Source organism: Cnephaeus nilssonii (genome assembly GCF_951640355.1).
Source record: "Cnephaeus nilssonii genome assembly, chromosome: 13".
NCBI lineage: Eukaryota > Metazoa > Chordata > Mammalia > Chiroptera > Vespertilionidae > Cnephaeus > Cnephaeus nilssonii.
Window position 1 is genome coordinate 22,096,513 of NC_137084.1, and position 14,152 is coordinate 22,110,664.

Consider the following 14,152-nt stretch of genomic DNA (forward strand, 5'->3'; position numbering starts at 1 on the left):
CCTGTTTTTTCTTACTGGAATGGAGTATGCTACATGGAAAAATGTCTAATTTAGTTGATAAAGAGATCCTTGGTCTATGAAGACTGAGAATAATGGTATACATTAGAAAATAACAAATGAGTTTAATTCACACTGAAGACGACCTGTCTGCACATTTTCATTTTTAAGAATTGCACCCTTTAGGCAGTAGGTGGATGTTTAAAAAATGAGTGGTTCCAAGCCAGGCTTTCATCACCTCCAAATAGTTTGTGGAAGTGGAAAATGAAATATGGCTATTGCATATGGTAAATCTATATAATAAAACAGCACTGTTCTTCTCTTTCTCCCCCTGCATTCCATAAAGAAATGCCTTAAGCCCTGTCATCTTTCAAATGAGGTTTCTTTTAATGACCCTTACCTTTTAATTACTTCTTTCTAATTGAATCTATTTCTTGGAGCAGAAAGTTCTTTATAAATTATTGGCTTGCATGATAAAGTACTGTTGGTAAAAGAATGCAAAATAAAATATCATGTATTTTTATTACTCTAGCTTTGCAGAAAGCAAAAAAATTAGAAAAACATAACTGGCAAAAAAAGGACAAAATTTTGGCTGACTTAAACACCATGAAACACAAAATGAGACAGTTAAAAGGTCAGTATGAATTAAATCAAGTGTTACCATGTTTAATTCTAAATAGTATTTTTACTATTAGATACCAGATGTTTAACTGAGTTATATATGTATACATATAGTGTTACCAAAGTCACTTGAGCTAGTCTAAAACCTAATAATATATATTTTCAGTACTGATTACATATTTTTAAATTTTATATTAAAATAAATATCACATGATTTGTATATACATTTAAAAATTTAGGTAGTTGTCTGGATCATATAAACACCCTATTGATTTGAAACAATTCCTGCACTGACATTTTATGGGCTTTGGAATAAATCCTTGAACAAAAGTTGCTGTCATTCCTTAGGTGTTGCTTTGGAAGAAGTTTTTTAAATAATGTGAGGAAGGAAGTACTAAATTCTTCAAAGATCATTGTCAGTATCTCAGAACAGCTCCCTCTTGTCATGCAGCCTAAGATATGCTACCCATAGACAAAGTGATCAATTCACAATTGATCTTCCACATGTATTTGTCACAGAATTTTAAGTTCCTGACCCAGCACTTCAGATACCAAATGGTTCTTTGGGGAGAAACATTGCATTATGGGGTTTAGTCTGGGAAGGAAAACATTTCAGACTCTGTAATTGCCATAGCAGGATTTCAACTCCTGAGTATGCGCACTATCTGGTGTTAAAAGCATGTGAATCTTATTTCAATCAACAACACAACTAGTCCTAAGTGCACTAAACAGAACTCTGCATTCAATGATTAGTATTCCATTCTTACAAAAAGAATTGTTGGGTCTAAGTGAAAAGAATCTATTACTTCTGCTAGACATTTTCACTTGAATGTCCCATTGGTATGTCCAAAACTAAAGTTATCATATCACCCCCACACCAGCACCTCCTTCATTTCTTCTTACAGTGGACACTCCCACCATCCACCCAGGTGTTTCATCTCAGAAACCTGGGAGTCATTCTGGGCATCTCTCTCATTTTCTCCAAGCAAATATCAGTAAGCCTTGTTGCTTTGAATCTATTGTTTATCTCAAATGAATTCTAATAGTCTTAATTCCCACTATCATTACCCAAGTTATAGCTACTGTGACCTATTATTTGGATTACTAGAACAATTTTCAAACTGGTCTCCCTGCCTCTATTATTATTATTATTATTATTATTATTATTATTATTGATTCTGGCGAGGGAGGGAGAGGAAGAAAGAGATAGAAATACCAATGATGAGAGAGAATCATTGATCAGCTGCCTCCTGCACACCTTACTGGGGATCTGGCCCCTAACCCAGGTATGTGCCCTGGCTAGGAATCAAACCATGACCTCGTGAATGACTTTAGTGGTTCATTCAACCACTGAGTCACACCAGCTGGACGCTGCCTCCAGTTTTGACAATAGTGTCCATTCTATGCATTATGCTAATATTCTTGAGCTGGATCAATCATGCAAAAATGCAAAGGTGTCATGGTCGATGGTCGTCCAGGCATAAAACTCCCCATTTCAAAGCTCCCATCATGTTTAGGACAAAGTTGAAACTCCTTAATGTGGCCTTTCATGGTCTGGTTCTCTGTAAACTTCTCCCTTTTCTTGACAATTCCACTCTACCCCACCTATTTGGGCTTTTTTTTTTTTCATTTCCCAGACATACCATGTATTTTCTTTTGACTCTGAGCTTTTTGCACAATTCAGTCCCCTCTGCCTCAAACTTTTTTCTCTCTGTCCCCTTGGATTGCTCCTGGTCATGTAACATGTGACTATATCTTCTCTCTTATATTATAAATTATATACATTCCTTATTTGTTCTCTGAATAGTTTTAGAAATATTGAATGAAAGAATGAATGGAATTTTAACCATTCCCTCCAGCAAGTTTTTTCAGCTCTATTCCTGTTCCAGGTTAAATCAATACCAAGCAGCATACTGAAAATAGCACCTGGCAGAACTGCCTTGACTGAATTCTGACTTTATATCAAGTCGTCAGCTCTTATTATAGTTAAGTATTAAAAGGGCATATAAAATTCAGATGCCATCATTTATAATATCACTGTTGAAGAATCTATTTGGTCAGATGATATCTATTGGGGAAAAATCTACTGATATAGTTTCTCTTAGAATTTAATGCTAAGATAAATCTTGGCTCTTCTTACAAACTATGTTTCTACTATTAAATGTAAATTCAATACATATTTATAAAATACTTACTCTGAGGAAGGTCTTTTCTAGTTTGGGAATGATGAGGATAAATAAGAATAGACCTAAGCCCAGTTAACTGCAGTTCCTGTTGGATTGTGAGCTTCTTGAGGATTGGATGAAAGAAGAGGTATAGGAAGTATGAAGAGTGGCTAAATCAATTCTTTCCTATTATTGTAGCCATTGGTAAATGCAGCAAATGTCTAACGAGCATATACTATGTACAAAGAACTATGCTAAGTTGATTTTACATTTCATTTGTAATATTAGTTGCAGTTGCTAATATCCTACCTAATAAAAGAGTAATATGCAAATTGACCGCACCTTCACTACACCCAAGCCACGCCCACCAGCCAATCAGGGCAAGTATGCAAATTAACTCAACCAAGCTGGCGGTTAATTTGCATATCAAGACAGCGTAGGAAAAAGCCAAGCACTGCAGAAGGGAGTGAAGCTGCGGAGTAGCAAGCAGGCGGGGCCGGCGGAGAAAGGAGGCAAGCAGGCGGGGTGGGGGAGAGCACAGCAGGAAGCCCTATTGCAGGAATCTTCCTGCAATGGGCTACTAGTTAATTATAATACTAATAATAACTTCTTAGAGCTTTTATGATTAAGTAACAAATGTCAGCTATTTACATCATGCTTAATACATAATAAATACTCAGTAAATATTAGAATAGGGGTTCCTGGAGAAGGCAGCCATGCTCCCACCTGCAGTCTTAAACACTGATAAGTAAAAGTAAAGAATGGCAAAGTATCACCATTGTTATGTATAAAGACAATACTAGAACCTTTCATTTAGTGTGATAACTAAATGGAGCTGCTAAATGAAATCACAAATAAGGTGGATTTACCCTCTCGGGCACAGATGATGCTGAAACAGGGATGGCCTCCCCATAAGGGAGGGGTATGGGAAGAGCTGTCTAGGTTTTATAGTCTGGAATTTGGTTTGAGATTTATAGTCTGAAAACAGCAAAGCACTCATATTCTCTAGCTTTCCCCATTAATATTTGGCTATTATCATTACTTTCCCTTGATCTCATGTGAAATAAAATAGGATATATAGAAAATGGTAATAAGAAAATAAAAATAATGTATTCAATACATTTTTGCTTGGTTTTAATATTCTTCCTACATAAATAATAGTTTGTTATGAAAACCATTCCCCAAACCAAAACCTTTTGTGATAGCATTATGTCTCTATGATAAGTATAGTGAAAGTGTATTCATGCCCAATTTTCTTAAGAGCATTAGAAGCACATTGACAAAAAACCAAATAATACATAATGGTTTTTGTTCTTTCCTATTTTCAAATCCTGGCTCTCAACAGTGCAAGTGATAAACGATTGCTGAACTCTCATTAATTGAGCAAAATTCTAGTGTTCAAATTATACTAGTAAATAAAATATTTATTGAAATATTTTTCATAAGAATTTGTGTTATAAATTAATGTTTTCTTCACATTATGAATAGAGTTGGCTAAAAACTATGGTTAGTGCATAAATTTCTGTTACATATATTTCTGCTACCATTGTGTCTCCTCCAAAGCATGTTGTATAATGGTACTGCTAGTGTAACTCATTGGCTGAGTGATTCAGTAATGTTTTCTCCACATTTATAAATTGCATAAGAATGCTATGTACATAGAGTTTTGGTTTCTATGAAAAGTCATTGCTGCCACTTATTGTTATTGCTGGATCTATTTCCACAAACTTGAACTACAAGAGCACAAATGCTTTATTCTCCGCAAGTTCTGAATTATTTTCAACGAGTTTTCTTCATAGTCACATTCTGAAAAGAGTTGCTAAAGAGTCTCTTGGCAACATAATTAGTACTCAACTTCATTTTAGTATTTTTATTATTATATCCACCTAAGTGTTACTATCTCAAAGAAGCCTTCCCTGAGACCTCAGACTAGGTTAGCAACTCCTGCTACATGGCTTTACAGGCCCTGTACTTCCCTGGTACCGCACAGTCACAATCAGTTATTGTTGTGATCATCTCCTTGACATCTGCCTTTCCACAAAAGTGTAGGCCTTTGAGGCAATGACCTGATCTTGAACATATTTTTATTTACATCATCCAGCACAATGCCTGACCCATAGCTGCTGTTCAACTTGGTTTCTGGAAGGAGCATACAAGAAATGCGTTATTTTTACTTAAGTTTAGAGATCAGCATGATACTCAGTGCTGAGTATCTCTTAAGCACACACCAAAAAAATCATAAGTATGACTTTTAAGCTTCTTTAATAACAATTGTAAGTAGTCTAGTTGAAAGAATACATAAATTCACATCACCACACTTATTAAATCATGCCTGTGATTCTTTGGAATGCAGTATTCCAATAAATATTTACTCTTACCACAGCTTCTTAACAGCCTAAGGGGCACAGCAGAGGTGTCAGAAACCAATCGTGCTCACAAGGTATTATTAGATAGAAAAAAAGGCCTCCTGTCTCTTGGGTTAATATTATTTTAGAAATACTTAATCCCCAGGCTGCTAAGCTAATTGTGGGGGAAAGGCTTATCATTAGTGATGAGAACAAAACATATGTTCCATGACTGGAAGAGATGATGGGCTATTTAGGTCATGGATTCTACTTGACTAAATTACCGCAGAACCATCACGTGGATGAGAGGCTGGGGCCAGTGTGGAGTCAGGATGTTACCTCTCCTTTCCATCTGTGCAGTGAGAATGCGTATCCTGGCTGTTTGAAACCGCAAGCTCCCATATGAAGAGGCATTGTTAGATATTATTACCTTAGGCATCTTTGCTTTTCTGATATATTTAGTGTTTTAGCCTATGCTCCCAAGTGGAATGATTTATGCATAGGAAGCCAAACCAATTTATTTGAAATCTGATAGCTCATCATCAGAAACAACATTTCCAGAGACTTCTTTCCCCAGGGCGGCGAGTAGCAGCATGTCAGCCGGCCACCATGGTTCCCAACCAAAGCCCTGTGCAGCCGGTGGTGGTGGAAGGAGGCTGGACCGAGCAGACGCAAGAGGAAATTAAACTCATGGAACATATAAGACATACAGAGGTATGTTCTTTAGCATTCAAGACATTAAAAACTCTGCCTCTATTATACGCTTTCAAAAGTACAGTATTGAATTTTAAAATTATGCCCATTAATATGTTCTCAGCATCTGGTCAGTTATGACCATGTAGGCATATGCCAAGCCTTGAGTTGGCATTTGGAGAGCAGCTCTCTAAAAGACATCCAGCTCATAGGGAAGTCTGTTTTGTTTGAATGGAGACCAGAAATTATGACCTTAGCCAAGAAGAAAAAAAGGCCCAGTGGATATGTACAAAGGTGATTATAATAAGTGTATTCAAGTTGAACCTTATGGCTTCATTGCTCATCACTCCTAAGGGTATGTAAAAAGAGCAAGGAGCAAAATACTAATTGCTATGGAGACATTCAGAAATGAGGAATTCAAAAAGCTGTTTCAACCCAATTGCTTAATCAGTCAGGATGGCTAGACATGAAAAAGGCAAGAAGAGAAAGGTCAGCTATTGAGAGAGGATTGGGGATAGAGATCTGGGAAAACTTTTGCTTTGTGGTGTTTTCATTGAAATGATATGTTCTTATTTAATAAGTTTCTCCAATCGTGATGTGTGTTCAATCTACATTGTAGGTGTGTGCCCAAGTCAAGGTTACTAGAAAAAAGAAATTGACATTGCTAGAAATAGGACTTGTTGCCAAGTGAACAAGGATAAATCACTGACCAGGGAATGAATGCAAAGCACTGAACCAGGACATGCTTGGAGTGGGATGAAAAGCTGCCTGGCTGGGATCTGGCAAAGTGTAAGGGTGGCTGCTGTGTTTGCAAAGACAGAGATTAGGGACTCAACAACAGTCCTGCACACTCCCTTAAGCATTTACTAAGGAAATGATGTTGCAATTCTAATAAAAAACTCATTTGTTAGATGCAGAGAAATTTCTCAATAGGAGAAATACCATGCAGAAGTCCAAAAACACATCTCTTTTCATTACTTGAAATTATAAATGAAAATGAAGTGCTTTGCCAAAATGAGTACCTTGTTATTATCACTGCAATGATTATTATTGTCTTCAGTGATTCATTGAAGCAAGGGAAATTGCAAGTTTGCAAAAGACTCGGGGACAGGAGAGAGTAATGCACTTCCTAAAATTTTCCATGTAAATAATCATAAGATTCCCGTCTTTCGTCACATTCTTCACACACACTAAACATGGCATTCTCTGGGCTTTCCTGACAGGCACACCTTTCTGAAATCCAAGAACGGCAATCCAAGAGAAATTCTCCAACTGCAACTAAACATACAGCACCCAAGCAGAGCAGCCTGTATAAGCAACCCAACGCAAAACGGGTCTGGGTTTATCTAAATGGATGCAGACCCGAGGATGGCACTTATGCCTGGGGCAAAAGCATTTCAGAGGTAAACCTGGTGTGAAAAGAGAAGGTTCGAATCCCAGTTCTGACATTTCTAGATTGTTGGGTCAGACAAATCACATCTCTAAATATCATTTTCTCAACTGTAAAATGGGAATAATACTTCACAGGATTGATATGATGGTTAAATGGGCTTATACCAATGAAAATGTGGGGTCCAGTGCTGTCTGATGTATGTGTGAATCAGAATAGGACACTTGGCCAACAAGAACAGTGACAATTAAACCCACTGCAGCCCAAGAGTAAAATCTAAACTTTGGAATAATTTAAAATGGTTTTCCTGTTCTGCTTCAAACCCAGTTTACAAAAGAATGATTTTTTTCCACAGGATTATCAGGTATTATTCTGTAGGGAAAACAATAGTATTCACTAGAGAAAACTTGTCATAGTATTCCTACCCAGAGTCCTGGAACTGCAGCCAACTTTTCACTTAGCAAAGGTAAAATATCAACTAAGAAAAAGATGACCAGCAGTTTATTTATTGTTTGCAATATCAAGGATATAATTCTTAAGTTTGACATTTTGTCTTAGTCTTTAAAAACTTTAGGCACCTAAATGGATTTTGGTAGACTTTTTAAAAGTCTTATCTGTTTCAGTGATATCTCAAAAAGTTGTTTGGATTTTTAATTTTGTGAAATGTTTTTATAAATTGTGGGGGACAAGAGGAAGTCACATAAAGGTGAGATGTTGGTAGGGGTGGAGGGAAAACACAACGGTGCAGTAGACTGGCCTGGAGGAGTTCAAGTAGGTTGCCACGGGCACCTGGAGTAGTAGGCGAATCTCCGAGGAGTTCTGCCCCTGAAAGTGGTCTAGTCTCAGAGTGTCCCAGAGACCATTCCCGTTTGACAGGGACTTTGAATAAGAACTTGGAAGCAATCACATCTCACAAGGGGACAACCAATTTGCTATACTTGAGAAAGGAGATTTAAAAAACAAGTAAGGGCACTTCATATTCCTAGGGGAAAAAAGAAAATGGATTTAAAAAAGAGAATGGAAACTTTTTCAGGAGAGAACATTCTAGAATAGGCTCTAGAACAAAGCTGAAATGTTTCTTCCGTGTTGGTTTCAATGAAAATCTCAATTTGTATTGTAATCACTAAGTCTTAAAATGCACCAATCCATCGCAACTAGAACTGATGCATTAGTGAGGGAAAATGAAATGATAAATAAACAGACAAAGGGTAGAAAAGGGACTGTAGGATTAAAGATAGCCTATCAGACTCAGGATAGCAAAAACTTATAATAACTTTTACATAAATATCATATATATGGTGGAGGAATGACTTTTTGGCTTGTGACTCCTATGTAGCATATAAAAGTCACTTCATAAATATTATTCCATGATCATGCAATTTTTCATGAACTTTGTACATGAAGGGCTAGATGCTGTAAGGTATTATTCTAACTTGTTTATGTGAAAAGATTTTGAAAACTTTATAATGCAGTATAATTCACAGGTTAATTCAATAGTGGTGGCAGCAGTAAGAGGAATAAAATAACACATCTATGCTCACATTAAATTAATATTTCAAATTGGCAAAGCATTGAAAATGTATCAAGGTTTATTGGGTGTGTAGAGAAATAGGCACTCTGATTGATGGAAGTACAACTTTTGGAGGACAACGTGGCCACTCATATTATAAGAAAACTAGAGGCCTGATGCATGAAAATTCATGCAGGAGTAGGCCTTCCTTCCCCCGGCTGCCAGCACCGGCTTCCCTCAGGCACCCGGAACCCAGGCTTCTCTTCTATGGCCACCAGCAGGCACCCAGGACCTGGGCTGGCTTCCCTCGGGCCCCAGCTTTGTCAGGAAAGACGTCCAGAATGATATCCAGAAGACATCCAGTCTAATTAGCATATTACCCTTTTATTATTATAAATGCACTTCTGAACTTTATCCCAAGGATATTTTCACAAATTTATGCAAGGGTTGTTTAGTAAGAATATTTATCACAGTTATTTATAATACAGATAGATTCAAAATAATTTAAACACTCATAAACAGAGAATTGGTTAAATGAATTATAGTACATAGGATGGAATATTATAACTAAAAATCAACTTTAGAAAGAATAATGACAATAAACATGTTTAAGATATGCTAAGTGAAAGAAGCAAAATCTACAGCATGTGGAGTTGAATTCTATATACATACATGGACACCTCTAGAAAAACAGACTGGAAGGATTTTATTTTGGGGAATATTTCCTGGATGGTCTTATTATTGGTGACCTAATAAAGTTGGTATTGCTTTCTTGTGTGTTTTTCTATGTGTTCCATATTTTGTTGTGATGAACATAGATTGTCTTTGTAAGAGAAATGTGTTTGCTAAGGGAGCTAGCATTCTTCTTGGAGAAGTACTAACAGCAGGTGACATGGTCAATCAGTAGTGCAGGTAGAGGTTCAAAAGTTCAAAGAAAGAAACGCTGCCCATCTGGGGTGAAGGAGAGGCTCTGAGAGGAATTATCAGCACTGTTGATGGAACTTGAGAAATGGGCCAGATTCCGTATCTTAGGCAGAAAAAATAGTAACAAGGATGAGGGGTACCACACACAAAGATATGGGTTTTAGAATGCATAAATCATATTGGGTATATGGTCCTTGAACTGACACGTAGGGAGAGATACATACAACTGGAGAGATTGTTTAAAAGCATACAGTGGATCCCACGTACTATCTGTATTAGTCTACTTGGATTGCCGGAACAAAATACTACCACAGATGGGGGTGGGAGGAATTAAACAAATTTATTTCTCAGGGCTCTGGAGGCTGAGAAGTCTGAGATCAGGGTGCCCACAGGGTTGGATTATGACAAGGCCTCTCTTTCTGGCTTGTAAACAGCCACTTTCTCCCTGCTGTGTGTCCTCACAGAGCCTTACCTCTGTTCATGCATGGAGAGGAGAGAGAAAAACTCTAGCATCTCTTCTTCTTCTTCACATAAGGTCACAGTCCTGTGGGATTAGTGCCCCACCCTTATGACCTCAGTTAACCATACTTACCTGCTTAAAGGCCCTTTCTCCAAATATAGTCACATTGTGTGTTAGGGCTTCAACCTATGAGTTTGGAGGATGGCACAATTCAGTCCATCACACTACCCCCGACTAAAGTACTTGAGCCACTAGTTGTCTCTGAATAAGGAAATGGTATCATGAAAGCAATGTTTTGGGGCAGGGGTCGGCAAACCGCGGCTGGCAAGCCACATGCGGCTCTTTGACCCGTTGAGTGTTCTAACGCCACTTCTTCAAAATAGACTCACCCAGGCCGAAAACTGACTTCTGCGCATGGGCCACGAAGTTTCAATCGCACTGTACGTGCGCGTCTGCACGTGGTATTTTGTGGAAGAGCCACACTCAAGGGGCCAAAGAGCCGCATGTGGCTCGCGAGCCGCGGTTTGCCGACCACTGTTTTGGGGAGATTAATGTGGCTTCCGTCTGTAGAAAGATACTTAGGAGATGCCTAGAAAGTTTTTTGGCATGTTGTTTTACTTTTGCTTTATTTTTAAAATACGTTTTTATTGATTTTTAGAGAGAGGGGCAGGGTGTGGGATAGAGAGATGGAAACATCAATAAGAGAGAAATATCATCGATCCTCTGCCCCCTACATGCCCCCTACTGGGGATCAAGGGTGCAACCTGGCACGTGCCCTGACTGGGAATCAATCCTGGGACCTCTTGGTTTATGCGTCAACACTCAACTGCTGAGCCACACTGGCCCAGCCTTTTGCTTTATTTATTTATTTTTAAGTTTTTTCTTATTGCTTTCCTTTCCTTTTCCATGTCCTTTATTCTTGTTTTTAGGCTCCTGCCTAAGGTTCTCTGTGATCAGTTGGAAATGTGTCATCTCAGGCTATCAGGCTGTCAAGAATACTTCTACAGAGTGGACTTGTGTGTGAAACAAATACGTAACGGGAAGAGTTGGGCTCAGATTTCCCTGGGGGAATCTGGCTAATGTCACCAATTCCAGAGAAGCTGAAAGTTTCAGTGGTTGGCACTTTTGCCAGAAGAATGAGGAACAGGACACATTTCAAAGAGCTTCACTCTACACTCTGTAATGAAGCCCCTAGACAGTATTTGAATCCCATCTAATGCAGGCTTTTCCTCAACTTGTTTCACTGCTGTGGCCATTCTGAATGATTTAACCACATCCTTCCTACCCACTCTTTGAACATTGCTAGAGCCACTCTCATCTCCAACTGCTTTAGGCTCATCTGTCATCCATGCACCAAGGTGGCTTCCTCACCGGATTACTGGCTCTTTCTTCAGGGCCGACATCTTTCTCTGATTTATGATTGCTCGGGCCCCTCCTTCTATCGACCGGAAGCATTCATCTTCTTCCATTCCTGCAACATCTCTCCTATTCTACAGAATCTCAAAGTCAGTGTGTTCTCAGCCAGGGACAGTTCTGAATGTATGAGTGGAAGCTGAAAGAATGAGAAACAGCTCCCTTTGATTTGTAGGGGCAAGTACCTCATGCCCACAGGGAATATGCAATAGTTCAATGTTGCCCGTGGGCCCTGTTCTGAGAAGACCTGATCTAGGATAATTAAACTCACAAAATAGATTGTGGGAGAGAAAAGATGCATAGAACATTGTTCCTTTGTTCTGAGCTTTTGTTATTGCAGAAATTACAAACATTAAAGGTCATACGCTGACTAGATATTTTAGAATATAATTTTGCTGAAAATACTTTATTTTCCAATTTATTTTTAAAAGAGTTTTGTAAACTCAATGAATTTGTCTCATGTAAACAGATCTTTGTGAAAACCAAATGAAATAGTGATATATTTAATTCATATTTTGCACTTGGTATATGTTTTTCTTAAATAATGTTCATTTATCTGATTAGAGGAAAACATAACCTCTATAGAACTGTGACATTTTAGTGGTAAAGTAGTAAAAAAATATAAGCATTATCTTTATGTGGGATCTTTTCAAACAACACAAGTTTCTTCCAGAGATCTACCAATACATATTTCTAGGACAACACTAGAGCAGGAAAAAAATTAGTAATTTCTATGAATTGAAGTATGTACCCTTAACATTTTTATCTTGAGGCCTTACAATGTGACTATATCTGAAGGGCGAGTTTTAAGAGGCAATGAAGGTGCCGAAACCGGTTTGGCTCAGTGGATAGAGCGTCGGTCTACGGACTGAAGGGTCCCAGGTTCGATTCTGGTCAAGGGCATGTACATTGGTTGTGGGCACATCCCCGGTAAGGGGTGTGCAGGAGGCGGCTGGTCGATGTTTCTCTCTCATCGATGTTTCTAGCTCTCTATCCCTCTCCCTTCCTCTCTGTAAAAAAATCAATAAAATATATTAAAAAAAATAAAAATAAAAAATAAAAAAATAAGAGGCAATGAAGGTTAAATAATGTTTTAAGGGTGGAGCCCTAATCTGATAGGATTTGTGGCCCTTATCAAAAGAGGAAAAGAGAGATTTCTCTCTTCTACCTTGTGAGGACACAAGAGAGCAGCTGTCAGCAAAGCCAGGGAGAGAGCTCTCACCAGAAAGTGAACCAGCCAGCCAGCACCTGGATCTTGGACTTCCCTGCCTCCAGAACTGTGAGAAGTAAATTTTGGCCATTTAAGCCACGCAGTGTATGGTATTTGTTTTGGGACCCCAAGCAGTCTAAGACAGTGACTATTGTGGAAATTTTAGAAACATTGCAAAGGGAAGTCATATGAATCTATTACAAGTGAAGTTTTTGGTTTTCTGAATAACATTCTGTTTTCTAATTATAAAAGAGTATATACTGGTAGACACTGTATTAAAATTAGAAAAAGAAAAAGCACCAAGAAGGAAATGAAAATTCTGTCAAAAAACAAAAATCACCAAAGTTATAATAATTTTAGTAGATATATTTGTGTTATTACTATAGAGTCATAATTTTTTAGTCATTGTGATCATAGTAGATCACAGGGCATATACAATTTTGCAATCTGTATTATTCACCTAAAACATTATTGTGACTTTTATCCATACAATTTAATTATTTTCAATGGTATCATTATGTTCTGTCAAATAGATGGATTGTTATTTATTCATCCTGTTGTCTGTTGTTTGCCACTTAAGTTGTTTTTAAATTTTTGCTATTATAAAGCATACTCTGGAGAAACCAAGATGGCAGCATAGGTAAACACCTAAAATGCTGCCTCACACAACAATTTCAAAACTACAACTAAAAGACAAAACGGACATCACCCAGAACCACAAGAAGGCTGGCTGAGTGGAAATTCTACAACTAGAAGGAAAGAGAAAAGCACACTGAGACTCATAGGAGCTGCGGAAGGCAGAGGTACGGAGGCGCGCACACAGAGAGGGCTGAGTACACGGCTGGCTTTCTCAATTGTTAGGGAGACAAAAGCTCCTGACCTCTCTGAACTCCAATTCTGGGCAAGACTTTGGGGACCCAGACTCATATGGGGAGAAACTGGACTGTCTGGCAGCAGGCGAAACTCAAGGGTGGCTCTCTCTCAGAGGTGCTTGCAGCGATTACCGCGGGACACTGAAACCCAGAGGGCCTCTTAGGGCAGGGCTGATGGGAAGCCATAGCTGTTTGCTCCGCCCTGAGATCCCGCCCCATGAAGCCATTGCTGGTTGCTCTGCCCTGAGACTCCGCCCCATCCAAGCTGAGCACACAGGCTTTTGCATATAAATGGCCGGGTCCTTTGAACTCTAAACTTACCTAACAAACTGCAGCTGAGTCAGTGAGACCCAGAACATCCAAAAGAAGGCCCAAAGCCCCACAGCAGCTTGCATTGCTTCACAGCTGGGCCTCATCTAGGCACCTCCAAAACCCAAACAAAAAAGAGGAATCTGCAGATCTCTCCATAGCTCCTGCTGGGTGGCCTCAGACAGAGGCTAAATTACACCTCCTTGGAGATCCAAGAGCCAGTGTACCCAGGAGTCAGAGTGG

General features: G+C 38.7%; 1 protein-coding gene across 1 annotated transcript in view; it reads left to right on the forward strand.

Annotated features, from left to right (window-relative positions):
- The window catches only part of DCDC1 (doublecortin domain containing 1), a gene marked incomplete at its 3' end in the record, with an annotated part of 318,067 nt that overhangs the window by 289,607 nt on the left and 14,308 nt on the right, over positions 1–14,152 (forward strand). The window contains exons 34-36 of the mRNA XM_079788060.1: positions 530–631; positions 5,706–5,842; positions 7,045–7,224. Of these exons, the coding sequence (XP_079644186.1) occupies positions 530–631; positions 5,706–5,842; positions 7,045–7,224 (419 nt within the window). The remainder of the gene's footprint in view (positions 1–529; positions 632–5,705; positions 5,843–7,044; positions 7,225–14,152) is intronic.